The 25858-nt window shown below is 43.5% G+C and overlaps 1 protein-coding gene across 2 annotated transcripts in view; it reads left to right on the top strand.

Moving 5' to 3' along the window:
* XPOT (exportin for tRNA) overlaps positions 1–4625 on the top strand; it is a 127396-nt gene extending 122771 nt beyond the window's left edge. For both annotated transcript variants that reach the window (XM_077265181.1, XM_077265182.1), the window contains exons 24-25: positions 2596–2652; positions 2742–4625. In XM_077265181.1, coding sequence (XP_077121296.1) covers positions 2596–2652; positions 2742–2768 — 84 coding nt within the window. In that variant the 3' untranslated portion in view covers positions 2769–4625. The remainder of the gene's footprint in view (positions 1–2595; positions 2653–2741) is intronic.
* The last annotated feature ends 21233 nt before the right edge of the window (positions 4626–25858 follow it).

Genomic DNA, 25858 nt, shown 5'->3' with positions numbered 1-25858 from the left:
GGAAGGCCCTTGACGCGCTCATGTTAACCAAAGCAGGCCGCCGGTTCCCTCGGTAAGTTGCAGGGGCCGCCGGACAGGTGAGTATATCAATATTTTTTATTTTAATTCTTTATTTTACACTTAAATATGGATCCCAGGGCCTGAAGGAGAGTTTCCTCTCCTTCAGACCCTGGGAACCATAGTATCCCATTGCAGTGCATTGGGTTTCGTGTTTCGGCCGACCCCGACTTTTTTATAGGATCGGCCGATTTCCCACGACCCGACTTTTGAGAAAGTCGGGTTTCGTGAAACCTGACCCGATCCTATAAAAGTTAAGGTCGCTCAACCCTAATCAATACATGATTCTACTTGGTCACACATATATTTATATATCCGATAAAGAAGAGGGTTGGGACCTTCGTAATACCATGTAATGTCTTAAAAGGATTGTCCAGTTCCTAGGTATTAGTAGGTTCTCAATGATATCAGATGAGGTGTTCACCAATCAGCTGTTATAAGCTCTGGTGGCAGTCACATGTACATGCATTGAGCTGAGCTGCACTGCGCAGCCCTATTCATTTTGTAGCGGCCTCTGTAAGATACAGCAGAACAGCTATCGGACAGCGGTACTGCACACTTTGTTAGCGGCAATAATGCTCATTGTTTTATACTGCATTGAGTAGGTGGCATTCTGCAGTGCCTAGCTGTTTAAGCTTGACATCACTGACTTGTGACCAGAGAACCACTTAGCCCCATTAACCCCTTCATCCCGAAGCAATTTTCCAATTTTAGTTTTTTCCTCCCCTTCTTCCAACAGCCATAACTTTTTTATCATTTTTTGTTATTATATATATATTTTTTTTTTACTAAGTTCACTATATGGTAAAACTGACCTGGCGATATGATTCTCCAAGTCATTAAAAGTATGCAGGTACCAAATATGTGTAAGTTGTTTTTTTTTCGTCCAAAATTTCTGAATTTTTTTTCACCCCTTAACCCCCAGAGTTTTTCTCGTTTTTCTCTCCCCTTCTTCCCAGAGCCATAACTTTTTTATTTTTCTGTCAATATAGCCATTTGAGGGGTTATTTTTTGCAGGACGAGTTTTACTTTTGAACGACACCATTGGTTTTTCCATGTCGTGTATCAGAAAATGGGAAAAAAATTCCAAGTGCGATGAAATTGCAAAAAAAAGTACAATCCCACACTCGTTTTTTGTTTGGCTTTCTTGCTAGGTTCACTAAATGCTAAAACTGACCTGCCATTATGATTCTCCAGGTCAGTACGAGTTCATAGACACCAACAAAAAAAAATTGCGCAGTTTCCCAATATGAGTAGCATGTCCATTTTTCGGGTTGCGTGAGGGCTTATTTTTTTTTGCGTCCGAGCTGACGTTTTTAATTATACCACTTTTGTGCAGGTGCGTTCTTTTGATCGCCCGTTATTGCATTTTAAAAATGTCGTGGCCACCAAAAAAACGTAATTTTGGCATTTTGATTTTTTTTCTCGCTACGCCGTTTAACGATCAGGTTAATCCTTTTTTCTTTTTTTTTTTAATTGATAGATCGGGCGATTCTGAACGCGGCGATACCAAATATGTGTAGGGTTTTTTTTTATTATTTTGATCGAGGCGAAAGGGGGGTGATTTGATTCGATCGGCTCTGCTACATAGGTGATGCTCAGATCACCTCTATGCAGTAGAATTGCTGCATTGCTATGAGCGCTGACCACAGGGTGGCGCTCATAGCAATCTATCAACAACCATAGAGGTCTCGAGACCTCTGGTTGTGATGGCAACACACAGATGACCCCCGATCATGTGACGGGGGTCAGCAGTGCACGTACTTCCAGCTGCGTGGCCGGCAGCGCTTGTTAAACGCCGCTGTTTGTTTGACAGCGGCATTTAACTAGTTAATGGGCGCGGGTGGATCGTGATTCTGCTCTCGCCCATTGCGGGCACATGTCAGCTGTTGAAAACAGCTGACATGTCGCGGCTTTGAGGTGAGCTCACCGCCGGAGCCCTCCTCAAAGCTGGGGATACTGCCAGCTGACGTACTATTGTCAGCTGGCAAAAAGGGGTTAAATAAAGGTTTTTTTGCGTTTGTCACCATTTTTTCAAGACTCCTTGCTTTTCCAGTTTTTTTGGATCTGGATTTGGGTGAGGGCTTTTTTTTTTTTTTTTTTCCAAATTGATCTGATATTTTTTACAGATAGAATTTTGGAATAGATAAGATGTTTTGATCGCCTCTTATTTTGCAATGTTGTGGTGACCAAAAAATGTCATCTTTTACTGATCAGATTAGTTTAAATTATATTTTAATAGATCGGACATTTATGAACGCAGCGATACCAAATGTGTGTGTATGTGTATATATATATATATATATATTTTTTTTTTTATTTTGTATTCCCTTCACTTTTTACTGTGTTCAATAGTCCCCTTAGGGTATGCCATAAGTGTTATATAGATATAATACTTTCCACAGACACTGACAATTATCCCTACCGTAGTTCGCTTCCAATTTCACCTGAGAGCGCACTAAGATGGTACAAATTCCTAAGTACAAGATTTTTCTCAATGTATATTTCATTTGTTTTGTTGTTCTTTGTTTTTCTCAGGAATTTTGTCAAGCACTTCAGCAACCTGATGCTAAAGTATTTAAGAATTATCTAAAGGTATGTTTTATCCTTTAATATACTTGCTACGTCTGAGGACTATAATGTGTGATTGATTTTGGCTCATTTTTTTTTTTTTTTCTTTCCAGATTTTTTTTCAAAGAGCAAAGCCCTGAGGAAAATACTGGAATTCTCATGCATCTGACATCGTACTCAGGAACTCCAGTTACTAATTTATGTAGATTGCTAATTTTGTACATGCCTATAAACTGGTGTCCTATACAGAAGCTGCTTCCTATCATATAAAAGTTAATTCAACCATAGGAGCTACAGACACATCATATCTCTTACCCACTTCTCTTACATGGTGGAAACGAGCTCCAGTGGGGGAACTTTTTTTTATTATTATTTTGGAACATTGTTCCATTTAAAATATGCTTGTGTTGGCACTTGGTTTTTTATCCAGTTTTTTTATAAACTGGTATCAAATAAACATCAATTTTCTTTTCTTTTTTTCATATATTGACCTCCCCTTAGACTTCGGACTCCCTGGGATGGTGGAAGCGGCTGGTGGGTGCTCCTGGTTGATTGATGGTTCGGTCCGGTGGCATTGTTGCACTGCTAGTCTGAACTCTGCGCACTTCTGTGGTATGAGGCAGCTCTACCTCTACAGCATTAGAAGAGCCGTGGCATTGAGACTGGCTAGGATCCAGAATGATCTGTGAGTCCTGCAAGTGGACGAGCTAGACAACAGCGGCAGCTGATCTCCTTGACAGTAGCTGTAAACCATTAAAATACAAGAAGCGCAAGCAGGCGAACTGGGCCAAATTTTAATAGATGAATTACAAAGTTGTTATATAATCATGTTGTAGTTTTATACATCTAAGATGGGAATAACTATTTAAGCACATAAGAGTAATGGAGCTGCTGACCTCTTTTGATAAAAACTGATACATTCTTTCCTGCATTAAAATGAATCTGTCAGTAGGTTTTTGCTATGCAATCTAAAGACAGCGTTAAAGCACAAAATGTCAGCCTCTTATCAGGCTCCATAGTTTTGTTTGCTTGCCATGATGATTTAGCACCAGGAGCTATCATTGCTGGGACACAGTAGCTTGTGCCTTCTGGTGGAAGCCCCTTCCTGTTATAAGCACCTCATTGGCTATAGCCATTGTGTAGAGCCTGATGTGGGCAGGGTTAGCTTTCTCAGCTCTGCTGTAATGTTAAATCTAAAAACCCTGTGTAAGACTGGCTGCACCCAGTAATCTAAGTGATACATCATTGGATTCGGCATCTGTTTGCCTACATCACGCTGCTTTCAGATGAGTTGGCAATGACCTGCTCAGATTCCCTTTAAGATTTCACCACCCTGAAATCCGTTCACTAATCTTTTGTGGGTTGTGTTTTTTTTTTGTGTTTTTCTTTTTTTTTTTATTAAACAAAAAAGCAAGTGTGAATTGAGCCTGATAAATTAAATGTAATATTTTCATTTTGGAATTCCAAAACCAGGACTGTATAAATATAATAATAAAAAGTCAGGAGATCTTTATGTACCTTTTTTTTTTTTTTTTTAATTGCTAAGGCGTTAGTCTTTTTAAGTTGTCATCTCCTGATGTATATTGTGGAGGAATAAAGCAAAAATAGTGAACTTTGTAGATATTCATGACAAATATATATAAGGGGATGTGTACACAGTCTATTTGCTGAGTTTTTTTGAGTGGATTATGAGCAGGAACTCCTAGTCTTTGAGGAATTTTGAGAAAGATTTGGGAATTTTCTGCTACAAAAAAAACTGTGCGTACATATACCCTAATTTTCAATGTATTGGTTTGCACATTGCAGTCTTAATTCGGATGACATGAAAACGCTTACAATGGAAATAAGCCAGAAATGCAATCCACATCAGTATTTATAATTAATTTCAGAGATGGCGTCTCAATATGGAATGCATTGCTTCTTGGAATGTCAACATTTATAGGAGCTGAATCTATAAACTTTTTATAAAAGGAAACAATAAATTTTATGTAGTCAAATCTTGTCTAATCATTTTTGCTCTCCTGGATGTGTTAACAGTACTTCATTACTTTTGACTCTTGACAAACTGCAGTTGTAATAAAGTGATATAAAAAGATTTACTACTTTAAACCCCTTAAATCAGATGTGACCTAAAACACTTGAAGCAGTTCACAATGTGTTTGGCTATTCATATTTTAAAGCTCTGAAGTCAAATAGGAGCAAAACTTTAGCTACTCAGTTTAAAGGGAACCTGTCAGCAGGATTGTGCCACCTATTTCACATAATGAATATTATATATACACTAGATGGTGGCCCGATTCTAACGCATCGGTTATTCTAGAATATGTATGCGTAGTGCATTGCGCAGCCCACGCAGTGCATTGCGCAGCCCACGCAGTGCATTGCGCAGCCCACGCAGTGCATTGGCGCAGCCCACGCAGTGCATTGCGCAGCCCACGCAGTGCATTGCGCAGCCCACGCAGTGCATTGCGCAGCCCACGCAGTGCATTGCGCAGCCCACGCAGTGCATTGCGCAGCCCACGCAGTGCATTGCGCAGCCCACGCAGTGCATTGCGCAGCCCACGCAGTATATAGCAATGTGGGCATCATATCCCTGTTAAAAAAATAAATAAATAAATAAAATAAAAAATAAAATAGTTATATACTCACCTTCCGGAGCCCCCGTATCCAAGCGAAGCGGTTACCGACTCTGCTCGTGCGCTCCGGTCTCAAGAGTGCATTGCGGTGACCCGAGATGATGACGTAGCGGTCTCGTGAGATCGCTACATCATCTCGCGAGATCGCAGCATGGACCGGCTACCGGAGCGTCGCGAGCGGGGAAGGCCTGTTGTCAATCCGGGGGCCGACGGACGGTGAGTATATAACTATTTTTTTTTTATTATTATTATTATTATTATTTTTAACTTTACATCTATTTACTATTCATGCTGCATAGGCAGCATGAATAGTAAAAAGTAGGTCACACGGTTAATAGCAGCGGTAACTGAGTGCATTACACTGCGGCATAACGTGGTCCGTTACTGCTGCCATTAACCCTGTGTGAGGGGAGTACGGAGCGGGCACTGACTGCGGGGAGGAAGGAGCGGCCATTTTTCCGTCGGACTTTGCCTGTCGCTGTTTGGCTGTTTTGCCACGACCAATCAGCGACTTGGATTCCATGACAGATAGAGGCCGCGACCAATGAATATCCGTGACAGACGGAAGTGACCCTTAGACAATTATATAGTAGATGCTAAAATAAAAAAAAAAAAACTGCGGGCTGGCACCAGCTGTGGCACCTGCGCTGCAGCATAATCTCATGTGTATTGTGCATATAATTATGGTCTAGGATATCCTAATATCTAATATATAAAGCTGTCTGTCTGTCTGGAATTGGCATCTGCACCGTCGCAGCTACATCCACAAAATTTTGCACAGTCACACGTCTGGACCCTGAGAGCGTCATAGGCTATGTTGTGAGGTGAAATTTTAACCCCGCGCGTTCCAATTCACCAAACAATTTTGCCCCTATCTACATAATGGTTGGAAAAAGTGAAAGGAAAAGTGTTGGAGGCAAATTGACAGCTGCCAGATGTGAACAAGGGGGACTTAAAGAATGAGTGATGGCACCAAAGAGTATATACCGTACAGTTGCTAAGGTGGGGCCCCAACATGGGATACCACACACGGGGATATGAACACACACACAAAATGCGCCACACACTACCACGTGCTTGAACACATATACTACCCTCAGCACACATTTCACCACACATACACCAACCTTGCCACATAAAAGTCGAAACACAAAAGTCGCCAGTCAAAACTCGCCACGCGCAAAACTCACCACATGCAAAACTAGGCTCGCGTAAAACTCGCCACACGTGCAAAACTCTCCTCATGGAAAACTCGCCACACGCAAAACTTGCACATGTGGAAAAATTGCCACATGCACAAAAGTTGCAACACATGCAGAAGTTGCCTCACATGCAAAAGTTGCCTCACACAAAACTTGCACATACTCAAAACGCACCACACAAAACTCGCCACGCGCAAAACTTGCTGCACACAACTTGCTACACTAACCTGTCACATGCAATTCAACACAAAAAGTTGCTACACGCATGTCGCCACACAAAACTCATCTCACAAAAGTCGCTACATGCATGTCGCGACACGCAACTCAACACACACAACTTGACACATGAAACTCACCCTAAAACACACACAAGTCTGGTATCCTTCAAAAATAAAAATCTGATTAATAAGCAGACAAACTACAAGAGCAACAACTACCATATAGGAAATACGGCAGCTGTCAGTCACATGACCTGTCTATTATGTGTATGTGTGAGCTAATATATACTGCCAGGGGGGAGGGCTTCCTGTTGGCTGTGGATTTATCAGGCTGCCAATTGAGCTTACAAATACTGTAAAAATACTGAGCAAATAACGTGTGAACGAGGTCTAATACAGGAGGAGATGACACACAGATATACACTCACTGGCCACTTTATTAGGTACACCTGTCCAACTTCTTGTTAACACTTAATTTCTAATCAGCCAATCACATGGCGGCAACTCAGTGCATTTAGGCATGTAGACATGGTCAAGACAATCTCCTGCAGTTCAAACCGAGCATCAGTATGGGGAAGAAAGGTGATTTGAGTGCCTTTGAACGTGGCATGGTTGTTGGTGCCAGAAGGGCTGGTCTGAGTATTTCAGAAACTGCTGATCTACTGGGATTTTCACGCACAACCATCTCTAGGGTTTACAGAGAATGGTCCGAAAAAGAAAAAAAATCCAGTGAGCGGCAGTTCTGTGGGCGGAAATGCCTTGTTGATGCCAGAGGTCAGAGGAGAATGGGCAGACTGGTTCGAGCTGATAGAAAGGCAACAGTGACTCAAATCGCCACCCGTTACAACCAAGGTAGGCCTAAGAGCATCTCTGAACGCACAGTGCGTCGAACTTTGAGGCAGATGGGCTACAGCAGCAGAAGACCACACCGGGTACCACTCCTTTCAGCTAAGAACAGGAAACTGAGGCTACAATTTGTACAAGCTCATCGAAATTGGACAGTAGAAGATTGGAAAAACGTTGCTTGGTCTGATGAGTCTCGATTTCTGCTGCGACATTCGGATGGTAGGGTCTGAATTTGGCGTAAACAACATGAAAGCATGGATCCATCCTGCCTTGTATGGAGCATCTTTGGGATGTGCAGCCGACAAATCTGCGGCAACTGTGTGATGCCATCATGTCAATATGGACCAAAATCTCTGAGGAATGCTTCCAGCACCTTGTTGAATCTATGCCACGAAGAATTGAGGCAGTTCTGAAGGCAAAAGGGGGTCCAACCCGTTACTAGCATGGTGTACCTAATAAAGTGGCCGGTGAGTGTATACTATATATACAGGAGATGAGACAGGTATATACTATATACAGGGGAGATGACACACAGGTACATACTATATACAGGGGAGATGACACGTACATACTATATACAGGAGGAGATGACACAAAGGTATATACTATATACAGGGGAGATGACACACATATACTATATACAGGAGGAGATGACATACAGGTATACTGTACAGGAGGAGATGACATACAGGTATATACTGTATAAAAGAGGAGATGACACATAGGTATATAGAGGAGGAGATGACATACAGCAGGTATATACTACAGTGCCTAAAAGTAGTATTCAACCCCCTGCAGATTTAGCAGGTTTAATAAGATGCAAATAAGTTAGAGCCTTCAAACAAGAGCAGGATTTATTAACAGATGCATAAATGTTACAAACCAAAAAGTTTTGTTGCTCAGTTAAATTTTTATAAATTTTTAACATAAAAGTGTGGGTCAATTATTCTTCAACCCCTAGGTTTAATATTTTGTGGAATAACCTTTTTTTTGCAATTACAGCTAATAATCGTCTTTTATAAGACCTGATCAGGCCGGCACAGGTCTCTGGAGTTATCTTGGCCCACTCCTCCATGCAGATCTTCTCCAAGTTATCTAGGTTCTTTGGGTGTCTCATGTGGACTTTAATCTTGAGCTCCTTCCACAAGTTTTCAATTGGGTCAGGAGACTGACTAGGCCACTGCAACACCTTGATTTTTTGCCTCTTGAACCAGGCCTTGGTTTTCTTGGCTGTGTGCTTTGGGTCGTTGTCTTGTTGGAAGATGAAATGACGACCCATCTTAAGATCCTTGATGGAGGAGCGGAGGTTCTTGGCCAAAATCTCCAGGTAGGCCATGCTATCCATCTTCCCATGGATGCGGACCAGATGGCCAGGCCCCTTGGCTGAGAAACAGCCCCACAGCATGATGCTGCCACCACCAAGCTTGACTGCAGGGATGGTATTCTTGGGGTCGTATGCAGTGCCATCCAGTCTCCAAACGTCACGTGTGTGGTTGGCACCAAAGATCTCGATCTTGGCCTCATCAGACCAGAGAACCTTGAACCAGTCAGTCTCAGAGTCCTCCAAGTGATCATGAGCAAACTGTAGACGAGCCTTGACATGACGCTTTGAAAGTAAAGGTACCTTACGGGCTCGTCTGGAACGGAGACCATTGCGGTGGAGTACGTTACTTATGGTATTGACTGAAACCAATGTCCCCACTGCCATGAGATCTTCCCGGAGCTCCTTCCTTGTTGTCCTTGGGTTAGCCTTGACTCTTCGGACAAGCCTGGCCTCGGCACGGGAGGAAACTTTCAAAGGCTGTCCAGGCCATGGAAGGCTAACAGTAGTTCCATAAGCCTTCCACTTCTGGATGATGCTCCCAGCAGTGGAGACAGGTAGGCCCAACTCCTTGGAAAGGGTTTTGTACCCCTTGCCAGCCTTGTGACCCTCCACGATCTTGTCTCTGATGGCCTTGGAATGCTCCTTTGTCTTTCCCATGTTGACCATGTATGAGTGCTGTTCACAAGTTTGGGGAGGGTCTTAACTAGTCAGAAAAGGCTGGAAAAAGAGATAATTAATCCAAACATGTGAAGCTCATTGTTCTTTGTGCCTGAACTACTTCTTAATACTTTAGGGGAACCAAAAAGAATTCTGGGGGGTTGAGGGGTTGAATAATAAATGACCCTCTGAAAAAACTTTTCACAATTTAAAAAAAAAAATAAAGAAATAACATTCTTTTTTGCTGCAGTGCATTTCACACTTCCAGGCTGATCTACAGTCCAAATGTCACAATGCCACGTTAATTCCTAATGTGTAAACCTGCTAAATCTGCAGGGGGTTGAATACTACTTGTAGGCACTGTATATACAGGGGAGATGACATAAAGGTATATACTATATACAGAGGATGACATACAGGTATATACTATATATAGGAGGAGATGACATACAGGTATATAGTATATACAGAAGAGATGACATACAGGTATATAGTATATACAGAAGAGATGACATACAGGTATATACTGTACAGGAGGAGATGACATGCAGCAGGTATATACTATATACAGGGGAGATGACATAAAGGTATATACTATATACAGAGGATGACATACAGGTATATACTATATATAGGAGGAGATGACAAACAGGTATATAGTATATACAGAAGAGATGACATACAGGTATATAGTATATACAGAAGAGATGACATACAGGTATATACTGTACAGGAGGAGATGACATGCAGCAGGTATATACTATATACAGGGGAGATGACATAAAGGTATATACTATATACAGAGGATGACATACAGGTATATACTATATATAGGAGGAGATGACAAACAGGTATATAGTATATACAGAAGAGATGACATACAGGTATATACTGTACAGGAGGAGATGACATACAGCAGGTATATACTATATACAGGGGAGATGACATAAAGGTATATACTATATACAGAGGATGACATACAGGTATATACTATATATAGGAGGAGATGACATACAGGTGTATACTATATATAAGGGAGATGACAAACGTATACACTGGGGAAAATGAGAGATGTGAGGTGAAAATGAGGGGTGTGAGGTGAAAAGGTGTGAGTGCAAAATGAGGAGTGAGGAAAAATACTGGAGTGATTGGAAAATGACAGATGTGAGGTCGAAATGACAAGTGTTAGGGGGGCATGAGAGGTGTAAGGGAGAAAATGAGAGATGTGAGGGGGAAAATGAGAGGCGTGATGGGAAAATAAGAGAAGTGAGGTGCTATAACCACAGATATTTACTATCTTCAGCTAGTCCGCTCTAAATCTGCAGGAAAAACGCGGTGTTTCTGCCCTGGGGATTTATGAAATCCGCTGCGGAAAAATCCGCAGTGGACCATTCTACGTGTGCACAAACCCTTACAGTAGTTGAATGGGTAGATTAGCAGTGTTGCCTTTGACCCTTTTTTTTTTTTTTCTCTTCAGGAAGAATTAACGTACTCGCTTAGTAAAACTTTAAAACATTGGTTAAGTGAAAAAGCCAAATGTCCAGAAATTCTGGCCACATTTGTGAACGGCCTAATTCCAAGTGTATGTTGTGTAGCGGTTTCCTGAGTGGACTATGCTGGAGGAAGGCCGAGCTTATCTTTATTCCCCCAAGTCTGAAATAATTTATAGTGTTGATACAACAATATTAAGAGTCTGTCGCTGCTACAGCCCCGGCTACAAATCTCTTAAGTCTGCCTCCTATTAGGGTATGTGCACACGCTGCGGATTTTGCTGCGGATCCGTAGCAGTTTTCCCAAAGTTTACAGTACCATGTAAACCTATGGGAAAAAAAAAACGCTGTGCACATGCTGCGGAAAAATCAGCGCGGAAACGCAGCGGATTATTTTCCGCAGCATGTCAATTCTTTGTGCGGATTCCGCAGCGGTTTTCAACCTGCACCAATAGGAAAGTGCAGTTGAAAAACCGCAGAGGAATCGGCAGAAGAAACCGCGAGAAATCCGCAGTGAAAACCGCAGTGGTTTTGCACCGCGGATTTTCAAAATCCGCTGCGGAAAAATCCGCAGCAGAATCCGCTGCGGAAAAATCCGCAGCAGAATCCGCAACGTGTGCACATACCCTAACTCTCCAGCTGTTAGCACAATGCAGTCTTCTATATTTTATCATCTCTGGCTACAGCTGAACACAAATGAAAGCAGATTGTATATAGCAGTGGCTTTCTGGAGAGAGTAAAAGCTCTTGGCAACCTGGAGAAAGAGGTGGCATGAATTATATCCTCACCTATGTGTCACTTGTGGATATTTAGGGGACTTTTCACTTTGACTCTGCCCTCCCAAAAAATATGCTGTCCTTGGATTCAGACTGTAATGTTGGACTTTTTTTTTTTTCAATGTAAAAAAGTGTTCTCCAGTTTAATATATTTGTAATATGAGCAGTGTACGATGATAGAAGTAATGTGTAGATCCTACATATTCCTTTTTGCTTCTTATTGTCTCATGTTGTAGAGCAAATGTCTTTCAGGTAGGTAAAAATCACCATTAAGTCCATTACATTTTTTAGACTAAGGCTAGGTGCAAACGACTGTATGGTTTCTGACTCGAGACAGTAGGGTCGATTATTTAAATCGCACTCTGATTAAACTGTGATCATGGTGTGATCCAATTCTAACGGATGAGATGCAGATGGAGAAACAAATGTCTCCATCTTCTCTATTCTGCAAGGCCACAGATATCAGAGTGCACTAGGATGTTATCCGTGTGCTGTCCGATGTCTTCCACGCACTCGTTGACTGGCATATTGGATCAAACTCAGGCACATGGCGATTTTTATTTCTTTTTTCTTGGACAGACTCTGTCAGAGGGGGAAAAAATCAGAATTGTGCAGAGCGCCAAAGAATAACATAGAGATGAGTGCTATCTGGTAAGTGACAGATGGCAATGGGTCGATTATTACAGTAGTCTGCATAAGACCTAACCCTGCCCATAGACCTTAGATTCTTCAGTGGATTGTTCTGATCGTTCAGCCGAGCACTCCTATGTTCTCTTTGACAAATCTGCCTACAGACATGTCTGGTGGCTTATCTCAGGGAGACCAAGCGATCGTCAGTCCGAAATTGGACTTCCCTATCATTTAGCCAGCGCCAATGTGTACTGGGCCTTAAGCCTAAGTACTTTAACTAATAGTGATCTAAAAAATTCTGCTACGACACTGGATTTCTACAGCTGGTAAAATGTAGAAACCAGACTAACAGAGAGAACAAGCTTTTTATGTGATCATCCAAGTAATATCTTTATCAGCAATTTAGTTTTAAATGCATATCGGGTTAGGCTGGGTTCACACCTGCAGATTACAAGCCGCAGTGCAGCCAAACAAGCCTTCCATACTCGGTGTAACGGCTGCAGCCAGGAACAGCACCATCTGCCGTCTCCATCGGCAGAGCCATAGAGCTTGGCCAATGCGCATCGGCCGGAGCAATGGCGGAGAGCTGGCACTGGGCCCCAGGAACTAGTTAAAAATAAAAGAAAAAAATAAGAATCCACTTGAACCACGCCTGCGCAGTAGCAGCTATCGGTGTGTGTGTATATACAGGTGATCCGATAAACTAGGGGACGGGTCACTAAGGGATCATTGACCTGTCAGCAGTCTCTTCAGTATGAAGAGCCAACAGTGCCCCACATGAAGACACCCCCCCCCCCAGGCGTGCTCTGGAGCACGAGTAAATCATTAACTAACTAAAAAATGAAAATAAAGATAAAACAACCACCACAAGACTGATTTCATCAGCCGAGGTATAATTTTAATCAGTATAATGGTGCCAACCTGACACTGTAGGTTACTGTGCACAATCCTGCTGACAGGTTCCCTTCAAATACTTGTCTGGTAAGGATGTGTAGATAAAGGCTGAGCCCTGGCGGAGGCCACAGCCCCCCAGTGTATGGAATAAAAAAAATAGGGCCTGCACAACTTTTAAAGAGAAACTGTCAGGAGGATATTAACCCCTCCCAACTATTTAGTAGCTGTTTGAAAGAGAAGTGCAGCAATATTTTTACTTTATCAATTTGTTCTTCGGTTACTGAGAAATCCGTATTTGAATTAATATGCAAAAGTGGCTCTACAAAACTTGTAGCCTGTCACTCCAGCTCTATTCGCCTGCCTATTGCCACCTCTTTCTGCTTGTCAACAGTCTAATGCTGTGTGACATCCAGCAGCAGGAGGTGGTAGTGCTTAGGCAAGTAATGGAGCTGGAGTGACAAGAGGCTCCAGATGTACCATAGTTGTTCAGCCTTATTTGCATATAAATTCAAAAACAGTCTGCTGCCACCTGGAGGCTGACACTATTATTTCATTTAAATACAATTGGCTCCTCCCCAGCAGACTATATTTCACCTGCTGGTGCCAGGCTTCTTCGGTTCTTTGTAGTGTCAGTTGGAGGCAAGGTGTGTCTCGGACAAGTCTTGGGATAGGCACTGAAGGAAAGGATTTGATCTAGCTCACAGGACGCCAACTCGCTGGTAAAAGTTTCTTTATACCAAATTAGTTTAAAAACCGTGCCAGATTGCAAAAAGAAGATAGTGGAGCTATGTCCATAGTGTAGGAAAGTTGGGGGGAGTGCTGGGGAAGCATGAATGGACTAGTGCCCTAAAAACGCATTTGTTCAGACTGGCCTACCGCCTCAACGCATTAACCTAACTATCCCTGTGTGGCCTATTAAAAATAGAAAAAAAAAACAAAACACATAATCAGGTTCCTTGCATCGTGTTCCCATACACTTTATGCAGTTAATAGCCCTCTGTGTCTGTACTGCTACATACTTAGGCTGAAACTGATTCATGCAGCTTTACATGAACACCCGAGCCTTACACTATGGCTGGTCCAAATAACTAAAGCAGTTGTTACCATCCACCTCTCGTGTCTCCCCTTTTCCTCATAGTTTGTAAGCTTGCGAGCAGGGCCCTCATTCCTCCTGGTATCTGTTTTGAACTGTGATCTCTGTTATGCTGTAATGTCTATTGTCTGTACAAGTCCCCTCTATAAGTTGTAAAGCGCTGCGGAATATGTTGGCGCTATATAAATAAAAAATTATTATTATATTATTATTATTAGACATATTTCAAGCTTAGCAAGTTCTTAGACTTGGTTAGGCGCTAACAATTTTGCTTTAGTTTTTCAGGTGGATCCTCCGGGTAGGGGCTCATACTCGCATGCGAGAAACTCAGATGAGTCTCACACGTCAATACCCGGCACTGCACCCGGCACTCAGATTGGAGCGTGCGGCTGTATAGCAATACATGCGCTGAACGCTCCACTCCTGAGTGCCGGGTGCAGTGTCGGGTATTGACGTGTGAGACTCATCCGAGTTTATTGCATGCGAGTGTGAGCCCTAACAGTAATTGTGCACTCCATTTCACCCACGTAGTGATGGAAATTACAGGCTGTAATTTCAGTCTGTATCCTATAGTGTCTGTGTTGCCGGACTAAGGTACCTTGACAGTCTGTGCAGGTACTGGGGCGGAGGTCCGTAGGCCAACTAGCTCTTGCCCGCCGCCCCACATAGCGCATGTGCAGAGCAGAAGTTAAAGGGATCTGGAGATTCAGGATAGGCAAGTATAACCCTGTTGTGAACCCCACTCCCCCCCCCTTTTTCTTTTCTGGGGTGGGGGGGGGGGTGTTAACAGATGCTGTGCAGCTCAGGAGAAGGAGGCAGTCCCAGTGCAATGGCCAGGTGCTGCTGGCTGTCCTGCTTGCCCATCTGCTCCAATTGGCCTTAGATAATAAGGGTTAGACAGACGTTGGGCTGCAGTTGGGCCTTGCCGCGCTGCTGCCTGGGTATCTGCGGGCCAGATGGTTGCTGGGCGTCTGGAGCATGTGGGGGTATAACCATAAGAGAGTTCGGCCAATCGGCTGACAGGATATCGGCCAATCCCCTGGTTGGATGTTTCAAGACAGGATGTGGTGAGGAGCACCTCAGCGTCTTCCTCTTCGTGGGTTAGTAGGTTCAATTGGGGAACAAATGGATGTGGTAGGCTGGTGGCTACAGGGGGCTAATACTAAGCACTTTTTAACAGTTTTTTTTGTGTCACTGTTTAGAGGAGTCTAATGTCTTTCTGCCTTTTCTCTATCAATCATAATGTCTGAGTCTAGAGAGGACCGTTCAGTCTGCACTTGTCACTTTGCTTGTGTGTCTTGAAATAGTTTTCTACTGGTCAGTCTGTGGCCTAGTGTACTGCCTGTACTCCTCCAGCTTTCTTGTTGGACATCTGAGAACATGACTTCTCCTGCCTGGGTTTGTGATTTAGCACAGTCTGTAGCTAAACTAACCAGGATGTTCAAGACGTTGGTTACAGTTGTGGAACAACTGCCGGTGACCACTGCCGCCACAGGATCTACGATCGCCACTGTAAGTGGGTCGGATCCTCCAGCCACCTCGTACTAATATGTCCAGTCACGAAAGCGTGGGGAGGCGCCTAGATTTGTTTTCCCCTTCCCAAGGGAATTCACTCCCCTCAGTGCTCAGAATCATGTTCAAGTTCAGAATCTATCCTAGATCCATATCAGATGGGGAAGCTGAGGGAAATGACGGACAGTTTGTCTGCTGTGGACGCCTCTCTAGGACTGACGGCTGTGTCCCCTCACCTGTTATTGAAACAGGTGTTTTTTGAGGGGTAAGCACATGGCTGGATCTTTTTCTAGTCATGAGGAAGTCAGAAGGCATGGGAACACTAAGACAAACGCTTTCAAAAGCGTAGCCGTATGGAGGTGTTATATCCAGCAGTGCCGGTGGCCTCTTGGTCTACTCCACCGTTGGTAGATACTCTGGTGTCTCGCTTATTTAAAGTGACCACTCTACCTCTTGCCGCAATTGCCGGACTTTGGGACATCACAGACTATAGAGTCTGTGGTGAGGTCCGCTTTTGAGGCAGAAGGTTCTGGCCTTTTCTGCCACTTGGCTTTCCTAAGTGGTAGCGGCATGGGCTAAACATTTGCGACAAAGTTTGTTTGCTGTTTCCCAGGATCTGGAATTAGCCTAGATCGCTAATCAGATTGTAGTGACAGGGAAGTATCTCTGCAACATAAGGATGTTGAACAGAATGTTCCACCCAGGTCGCAAGTAATTGTGTTGCAACTTAGCGCATGCTGTGGGTTAAGGGGTGGACCTAGTTTCAAACAAATCGGACAGGACTGTCATTCCAGTGGTCTCGCTTATTTGGGACCAGGCACAAAATTGTTTCAGAAGCACCCTGCTTTCTCAGTCCAGGAGCAGTCCTTTTTCAGACTTTGTCCTGTTGACAATCCAACCGAATCGCTCTAAAGTCTGTTTTCATTCCAACACAGCGGTTGTGGTTTCTGGGAATGGTGTTTGACACAATTCATTCAGGGATCTTTCTTCCAGAGGAGAAGAGGTTCTCTTCACTCTTCCATCAAAAACAATCTGGCAGATGTCCCCTTTGGTTTTGCATGAAGGTCCTGGGAAAGATGATGGCGACGTTCAAGGCAGTGCCGATTGCTCAGTTTCAGTCAAAGCATCTACAGAACACGCTCCTTGCCTCTTGGGAAAGATCAATGCTGTCCCTCTCCCCCTTCATTGTTGAAGGTCTCTCAGGTGGTGGTTTATAATCAACCCTGTTAACATGGGGTCACTTCTTTTGTCCCATTCAGTAGCAGGTGCTCACTATGGATGCTCGCCTGCCCGGCTAGGGAGCAGTCTTGCGTCACTTGATGGTTCACGGGGATTGGAACAGGCAGGAGAGACTTCTCCCAATCAATGTGCTGGAACTCAAAGCTGTCCGTCTGACTTTTACATTGGCAGTACTTAGTCCTGGGGTTTGCCGATCAGAGTTCAATCAGACAATGCTACTGCTGTGGCCTATATCAATCACCATGGGGGCACACAAAACCCATTGGCCATGGCGGAGGTCGCAGGAATTTAATAATGGGCTGATGGCAATATTCCTCTTGTCTTGGTAGTTTATATACCGGGGTAGACAACTGGGAGGTGAATTTAAGTTGCCAGCAGCTACCCACAGGGCTGTTCACCCAGAGGTGCTCAGGCAGATTTGCCGGTGGTGGGGTATGCCAGATGTAGATCTATTGGCATCCAGACTAAATCACAAGGTGCTAAAATTTGTAACTATCCTGGGAGCCCCAGATGATCCATTTGATCCCAGTTCGCTCTTTCTCTTTTCACCTCTATTGCTTCTTTCTTTCTCATTGATCCAGACTGGCCTCGAAGGGCCTGGTAATCGGATGTGATCAATCTGGCAAATGTCCCATGGGCTCTTCCGGACCTTCTGTCCCAAAGTTTGTTCTTCCATCCAAATTTATATCATTCCATTTGACGGTGTGGCTGTTTGATTCTGAGCACAGCAGGCCTGGCTGTATTAGTCATCCAGACTATGATTAAAGCTCAGAAGCCATCCTCATTGAGAGTCTACCATCGCACTTGGAGGGCTTATTTTCGTTGATGGGAGTCTACCAGTACCTCCCCAATATCTTTTTTTCTTGCCATTGCTGCTCTACTTACAATCCAGATTGGAAGTAGTTTCAGAGAGATTTAGCAATTATACCCCAAGTTAACTTTCCTACAGGGAGTGTCACTTGGGATTAGAATCTTGTTTTGGAGGCTCTTCAGTCTCTGCCTTTTGAGCCTATCAAAGAGATCTCTATCCATTTTTCTTTCTTAAAAGGTAGCCTTCCTTGTAGCCATCACTTCTATTAGGAGGGTCCCGGCATTCGCGGCTCTCGTCGCGATCCTTACCTTATTCTTAATCATAAAGTAGTATGGAAGCCACTTCTGTCCTTTCTTCCAAAAGTAGTTTAGAGTTTTCACCTTTAATGAAGATATTATTTCACCTTCCTTTTGTCCGACACCTTCTCAACCTGTTGAGAAGGCTCTGTACAGGTTGGATGTTGTTGGAGCCGTAAGGTATTATTTATTGTCCACTACCTTATGTAGAAGTTCTGCTTCCTAGTTTGCTTTACCATAAGGCCCTTGTACTGTTAGGCCACTTCTAAAGTAATCATTACCTGTGTGATCAAGACTATTATCCATGCCTATAATACTAAGGCCAGGGTGGCCCCATTTAAGATTAGGGGGCACTCTACGCGAGCTGTGGGAGTTTCCTGTGTGGTTCGTCATCTAGTATTTGCTTTGCAGCTCTGTAAAGCAGCTGCTTGGGCATTGGTACATACATTTTGTAAGTTTTACAGGGTGCACACTTTTGCCTCTGTAAATGCAAGTCTTGGTAGGAAGGTACTGCAGGTGGCAGTTGCCCAGACATCCACTTGAGTTATAGTGGAAAACTAGGCGGTAACAGTATATTTAATACTATCACACCATAGGGACAACTTTCGGACATCCCATGGGTCTGTGTCTCCAAATGAGGAATGAGAAAAATAGAGAAACTGATCTGACGCTGAGTAAAAAAAAAAATCTTAGTCCTCACTGGAGGACATTGTTCCTTCCCTTGGTTGCCTGGTTATGTTTCTTCTTGCCTTAATTATTTTTCTTTTCTCCTCCTCCTTTCTCACAAAACTGAGGCCTAGCTTCCAGTAGGTAAGGTATACATTCTGCTGGGGAGGAGCCAATTTTATTTAAATGCAATAAGTGTCAGCTTCCAGGTTGCAGGGACCTATTCCCGTGGTTCTGTGTCCCCTATTGAAGACTACAAGAAACAGATTTTACAGTGAGCAAAAAGTCTAGTTTTCTCAGTAATGAAGGAACGGACTGTCCATGTAAATGTATTAATGGACTTGTTAAACAGCTACATGCACATATAAATAGTTTGGGGTGTGAAATCTGCCAGGTACCCTTTTAAAAAGGGACTCTGTCAACGCAGAATGACTGTTGAAACCAAGAATAGGCGCTTGGTGCTTCATGGCAGGGCCAATCATTTAATTCTGCTGTTCTAATAAAACTTGTACTGTTCGGGTCAATAGGGTTGACCTATTAACCCCCTCACAACCTTGTACGTATCCATACTTCCAGGTTGGCTGGTATTTACCAACTTTGGTCGTATAGATACGTCATGGTGATTTTACGCGCACATGCCACTGTCAGCATTTTAATAGCCAGTAAAGGCTAAAGTATACAGCTGTGAGCTGATATTAATAGCCTGGGAAGCTCCATGGGTATTAACCCCCTTCCCAGGCTATAAACATCAGCCCCCAGCTGTCTGATTTCCCTCTGCTGGTTAGGAAAATTATGTGGGAGCCCATGTCATTGTTTTCAGAAATTTAATCTTTTATTAAATACATGTACAGTAATCTGCACACACTGTACTAATTGTATATATTACTGACAGATGTAGACTATTCTATGTGTATTTACTGTATGTAATCCATCTATTCTATCCTGTTGGCTCCTGCTGTAATTTTACACTACGTGGCTGCTGAACTAGATTTCTTCTAAAATATTTGTATCTATCTATAATCGGAACACAAATCCCACTGAATGAAATATTCCAGTTGTTAATCTTTATTCATTACAATGTGTTGAGAACAATAAAACCTAAAAATGATCACAGCTAATATCTCACTGAGGTCTGGAGTTGGAATGATGCTCAAAATCAAAGTGGAAAATGAAGTTACAGGCTGATCCAACTTCAGTGGAAATGCCTCAAGACAAGGAAATGATGGTCAGTATTGTGTGTGTGACCTCCACGTGCCTGTATGACCTCCCTACTGTGCAAAGCCTGAGCATGCTCCTGATGAGACAGCGGATGGTCTCCTGAGGGATCTCCTACCAGACCTGGACTAAAGCATCCTCCAACTCCTGGACTGTCAGTGGTGCAATGTGAAGTTGGTGGATGCTGCGAGACCTGATGTCCCAGATGTGTTCAATCAGATTCAGGTCTGGGGAACGGGCGGGCCAGTCCATAGCTTCAATGCCTTCATCTTGCAGGAACTGCTGACACGCCAGCCACATGAGGTCTGGCATTGTCCTGCATTAGGAGGAACCCAGGGCCAGCCGCACCAGCATATGGTCTCACAAGGGGTCTGAGGATCTCACCTCATATGAATCTGGCAGCTGACTTCATTGTGCAAGCAATGGGAGCGCATGATGTCACTGCCATGCGCTCCCAATCACATAATTGGCCAGCAACGTGTATTGCAGCGCATAAACCCGGCGGGTCTCTGCGCCACAATACACTTCAGATGAATGTACATCCAGCTCAAGTATGCGTTGGGGTCAGCGGGTCCCCCAATCGCACGTGCCCAGTCGCTGTCGCAACGTGTGCAACCAAGGTCATTTCACCTCTGATCATGCATTTACATCTGGGCTTCCCCCAAAAGAGTTACATTATCTAATGACCCTCCTGGTTTTAACAGATTAAGTGGTTTTTCATTTTACAATATAATGTGAGGCGGCTCCAGTGAGATAGGGAGCACGGAGGCAATTTGAACCTCATCTCACCTACTTTTCATATGCTGTGGAGACGAGTCTCATTGCTTACATTACAACTTCCATCTTGGGCAATCTAAGCAGAGGGGAGGCAAACACAAGGCACCATGTAATGTGACCATATACAGTATGAAAAATGTATGTCACTTTAAGTTAAAGGGAACCTGTCACCAGGAATGACACTGTTAACCTGCAGATATGCAGAAAATCTGCAGATTAACAGCGTTATACTGCTGTGCGGCGCCCACACGTAGCCAAATGCAGCGAGGTGAAAATGATCTTCATTCCCCCAGCAGTATTCAGTACTCAGTCATGGTGGGCGGTTCAGTCACACTCTAAGTGGCCGCTGTAACTGTGCCCCCGGCCCTGACTGACAGCCAGCCTCAATGTAGAGCCAGTGTCAGTCTGTTCTGGGTTCATAGCTACAGCAGCCGCTCTGTATAGTCAGAGCGTGACTGAACTGGCGCCACCCCACCCACCAGGACTGAATACCAAATGATGCCAGGGAGAATAAAAGACAATTTTCTCCCTGCTGCATTTGGCTGTGTGCAGGCGCCAGACAGCATCATAACACTGTTAACCTGCAGATTACCCTCATATGTGCAGGTTAACAGCGTTATTTAAAGGAGTTGACCAATTGAGAAAAGAAAAATTATGCAACTAAATCCTTGACAAAAGAATTTTTCATATAAATGGAGATGAGGTTTTCATAATCCTATAATTAAGGGTATGTTCACACAGAGTTTTCAAACATGGATTTTAGAGCTGATTCCACTAAAAATCCACTTGAAAAAAACACTTCAAATACTCTATGAATAAGCTTACTATCGATTCCAATGGGAAAACACTCCCTTAGGTCTCTTTCACAAGTCAGTGTTTCCGGTAGGTGTGGTGAGTTCTCACACATACTGGAGACACTTACACATGTAGATCCATTAAAGTGAATGGGTCTGTGCATGTCAGTGTGCTTCCACAGACCCTATGTCCGTGGGCAAAACACGCTGACATGTCAGCTTAACAGCAGCACGGTCTGCAAAACTTCAGTGTGACACGTACCGTCGCCTGGGAATCAGTGGTACTGTTCGCGCTATTTCCCGGCGCCGGGTGCTGAAGACAGCTCACATCATTGTCCCCTGCTCTCGCTGTGATTAGCGCTAGCAGGGGAAAATGTTGAGCGTTGTATTCAGCTGATAACAGCCAGAGCAGGCGGCGGCTGATGGGATGGTTATCAAGAATATAGAGGTCCTCATTCCATATTTTTAAATTATTTAAATAAATATTTTTTTTTTCAAAAATGGCGTGGGGTCACCCAGATTTTTGACAACCAGCCAAGCTAGAGCAGACAGCTGGGGAAGGTATTCTGAGACTGCTAAGGGGCCATGGATATTGGCTCCCCCAGCCTAAAAACAGCAGCCTGCAGCTGCCCAGAAAAGTCACATCTATTAGATACACCAATTCTGGCACTTTAGCATAGCTTAATCCCATAATGGACACAATCCTGCTCCTATGTTTGTTCATCACGCCATCAATGGACCACAAACATAGGGCCACCAAATCAAAAAAGGACACTCCATACTTAAAGCATTAAATATATAGACAAAAAGGAGTTCTAGTCCAAATTCATATATAAAAATACCAATTTTATTTATTATAACAATAATCACATCTCTCATAAAATACCATATAAACAACATAACATGCTCAGCAAGGGAAAGCAAAAATGGTACCAGACCTGTGCGACCAACTACTCACTGCTATTAAATTAGTAAGGTGCTTAGTGCCACTATAATATTTTATGGGACAAGAAAAGCCCCCCAGGATACACTATTATCATATATCACTTCCTAACATCTCTGATATCACCAAAATGTCTCTATCTTTCAACATCACAACGTAATGAACCTGGTATGCTCTCTAAAGGTACCGTCACATTAAGCGACGCTGCAGCGATATCGACAACGATGCCGATCGCTGCAGCGTCGCTGTGTGGTCGCTGGAGAGCTGTCACACAACGGCTCCTTTTTGTCTATATATTCAATTCTGGCACTTTGCCTGGCTCTTCCCACTTGCTCTTTGGCGGTGGCAAGTGGGGTTCGTTTTTCTGGGGTTGATGTCACCTTTCTATTGTCTGGCAATATCAAGCCCACGCCTTAGTAATGGAGAGGTTCACTGACTTTTCTCATAGGAGTACACCACAGTTCAGCTCAGAGAGTTCACTGCAGATCACCGTGAAAATTTCACTGACAAATAGATGTGCCTTTTCTGGGCGGCTGCAGGCTGCTATTTTTAGGGTGAGGGGGGCCAATAGCCATAGCACCTTACTAGCCTGAAAATACCAGCCCCCAGCTGTTTGCTTTATCTTGGCTGGTAATTAAAAATTAAGGCATGGGGACCCCTCTACTCTTGATAACCAACCTTGCTAAAGCTGATAGCTGAAGCTTGCAGCACGCAGCTGTCCATTTTGCCTGGCTGGTTATCAAAAATACAGGGGAACCCCAAGTCATTATTTTTTAAAATTTATTTACTTATTTCACAGGCTGTGGCATCTGATGAATACTGCCATCAGCCGCTGCCTGCTCTCTGTGTTATCAGCTGAATACAACTCTCAACATTCTCCCCTGCTAGTGCTGATCACAGCGCGAGTAGGGGACAGTGATGTGAGCTGTCTTCAGTACCGCCGAGGAACAGTGTAAACAGTACCGCTGATTCCCCGGCGCTGGTACGTGTCATACTGATGCAGCTCAAGGATGCCACACGTATGCCAAATGTATGACACACAAGTACATTGATATCTCCTGTACTGTTTTTTCAGGTACCAGAAATATCAGGACGTGTAAAAAGAGCCCTTAGTGTGCATGGTGCTTTTTTTTTTTTTTCAAATGAAAAAAGAAGCAATATCTGAATTCTTGAGTCATTTCTCCTAGAAAAACTTTGAGTTATGAATTAATTACCTGAAGAAGAATAATATGTTCCATACATTAAAAAAAATGTTAAAATAAAAATGCACACAAAAACTATTATTATAGCGCCATTTATTCCATGGCGCTTTACATGTGAGGAGGGGTATACATAATAAAAACTAGTACAATAATCTTAAACAATACAAGTCACAACTGGTACAGGAGGAGAGCGGACCCTGCCCGCGAGGGCTCACAATCTACAAAAACTATTTTTTTTCCCTTTATTTTCAGATAGAAAAATCCATGTCAAGAAACTATGAGCACACCCTGTGGATATATTCACACAGCTGTTTTTTCCTATGGATAAATCTAATGTGATTTGAAGTGGAATATGCTGAAGAAATTAAAGTTTGACCTTCAGTTGTGGATGTGTAGTTTGAACAGCCTAAAGTCTGCACTCAGATTGGCCCCGATCAATGATGCTAATCTACTTGTGGTTACTTGCTGCAGTACAGTTCTGTGGAAAAATATAAGATGTATTTGTGGTGGAATATGTGGGTCTGCAAGGAAATTAGCCTTATTCAGTTATGCCAGTCACCCTTTTTCCAGGAAAACTCAGTGGTTGTATTAATTGCAACACATTTCTCATTCAAAATAATTGGTGCCATTTTATGGGGAGATTTTACAGGGATTTCCAAATAAAAAATGTCCATTGTGAAATTGTAATGCTGCCGTAATTAGCTGAGGCTCCGCAGTTTGTGCCCTGCACTGGAAATCCACAGCATGTGATGGCAGAAATCCATCTGAGAAGTATAGGAGTCTTTGCTGCCATACATATTTTTCACCTCCAGTAATCGCTTGTCATCCATGTTCTCTTGACTTATATTGAAATGTGGTGCTTGGCAGTAGCCGTGGGCGAGGTACTCGTCTTTCACGCCCAGACACACTACATGAAGATTGTGGTTCTGGTTGGGTTTGTGGACTTTATCTATGGTGGCGTTATACCGTTGCTGGAAGCATGATGCCAAAGACTTTGGCTGGCCAGGACAAGATGGTGAAGGATTCAATGAGGGAGACCACCATTTAACAATAATCAGTTTTTTACTGAACAGTAGCTTAGTGGAAATTATGTACAATAGATAGCGGGTGCATAACTTCATGAATGTTTCCTAACATGGAGCATCTTCGCACACAGTCTCTCTATCGCTTCCAGGCTTACTTGCTTCCGTCCCCAAATTCCTGTGCCTTCACCACAACCCAGCACAGTCCAGTAAATTGTCCTCCACCCGCGGTTGCACGTCCTTTTTCCCTCTAGGGCAGCTAGTTTGCCACTATGGCCATTACTTAACTTCTTTGCTTGCCTACGTCTTGGAACTAACGCCTGGGGCACTCTCTTCAACTCACGTTCCCTGTTACGTCCAGGCCCGTTACTTCTCCGACTTGTGTACTCGGGGATGTATTGCTAGGCGTCCTGTCCCAGTACCTGTCTCCAGTGCATCAATCTGTCTTTCTGTAGCTTTTCCTCGTCTTTACTCTGGATCTCGCTATCTGGTGTCTCAGTCTACACTCACATCAGGGACACCCACATCATGCGGCTATGCTGTTTAGTCAGACCTTAGGTCTGCTTCTACTGCAGGCTGGGTCCTATCTGTTTTCCGAACAGGAAAATCTGTCCCTACACTTTACCAACTCCCAACCATTAGCTCTAACTGTCCCATCTGTCGGGCAGAACATAATATCACTAATCACACGTCATAATACACATTACAACAATACGTGTGTCTTCAAGGGGGAACGTGGGTAGTATGTCCATCTCCTTACAATATGATATTTCACTTTAGACAGAATATTTGTTGATTGGCAAATAAAGCTAGGTCTATAACTGCATTAGACTCTCGAGGTTCCTCAACGTTGAGTCCTGTGTCCCCTTATCTTCTCTCTATACACTGCCCCTATTGGACAAACCATCAGCAGATTTAGTTTCCAGCATCATTTCTATGCTGATGACATCCAATTACACACATCATCTCAAATCACCCCACCTTAAT

Source organism: Ranitomeya variabilis, chromosome 5 (assembly GCF_051348905.1).
Source record: "Ranitomeya variabilis isolate aRanVar5 chromosome 5, aRanVar5.hap1, whole genome shotgun sequence".
In the NCBI taxonomy this organism is placed as follows: Eukaryota; Metazoa; Chordata; class Amphibia; order Anura; family Dendrobatidae; genus Ranitomeya; species Ranitomeya variabilis.
The sequence above is the reverse complement of the archived record's forward strand: the minus strand, read 5'-3'. Positions and strand labels throughout refer to the sequence as shown.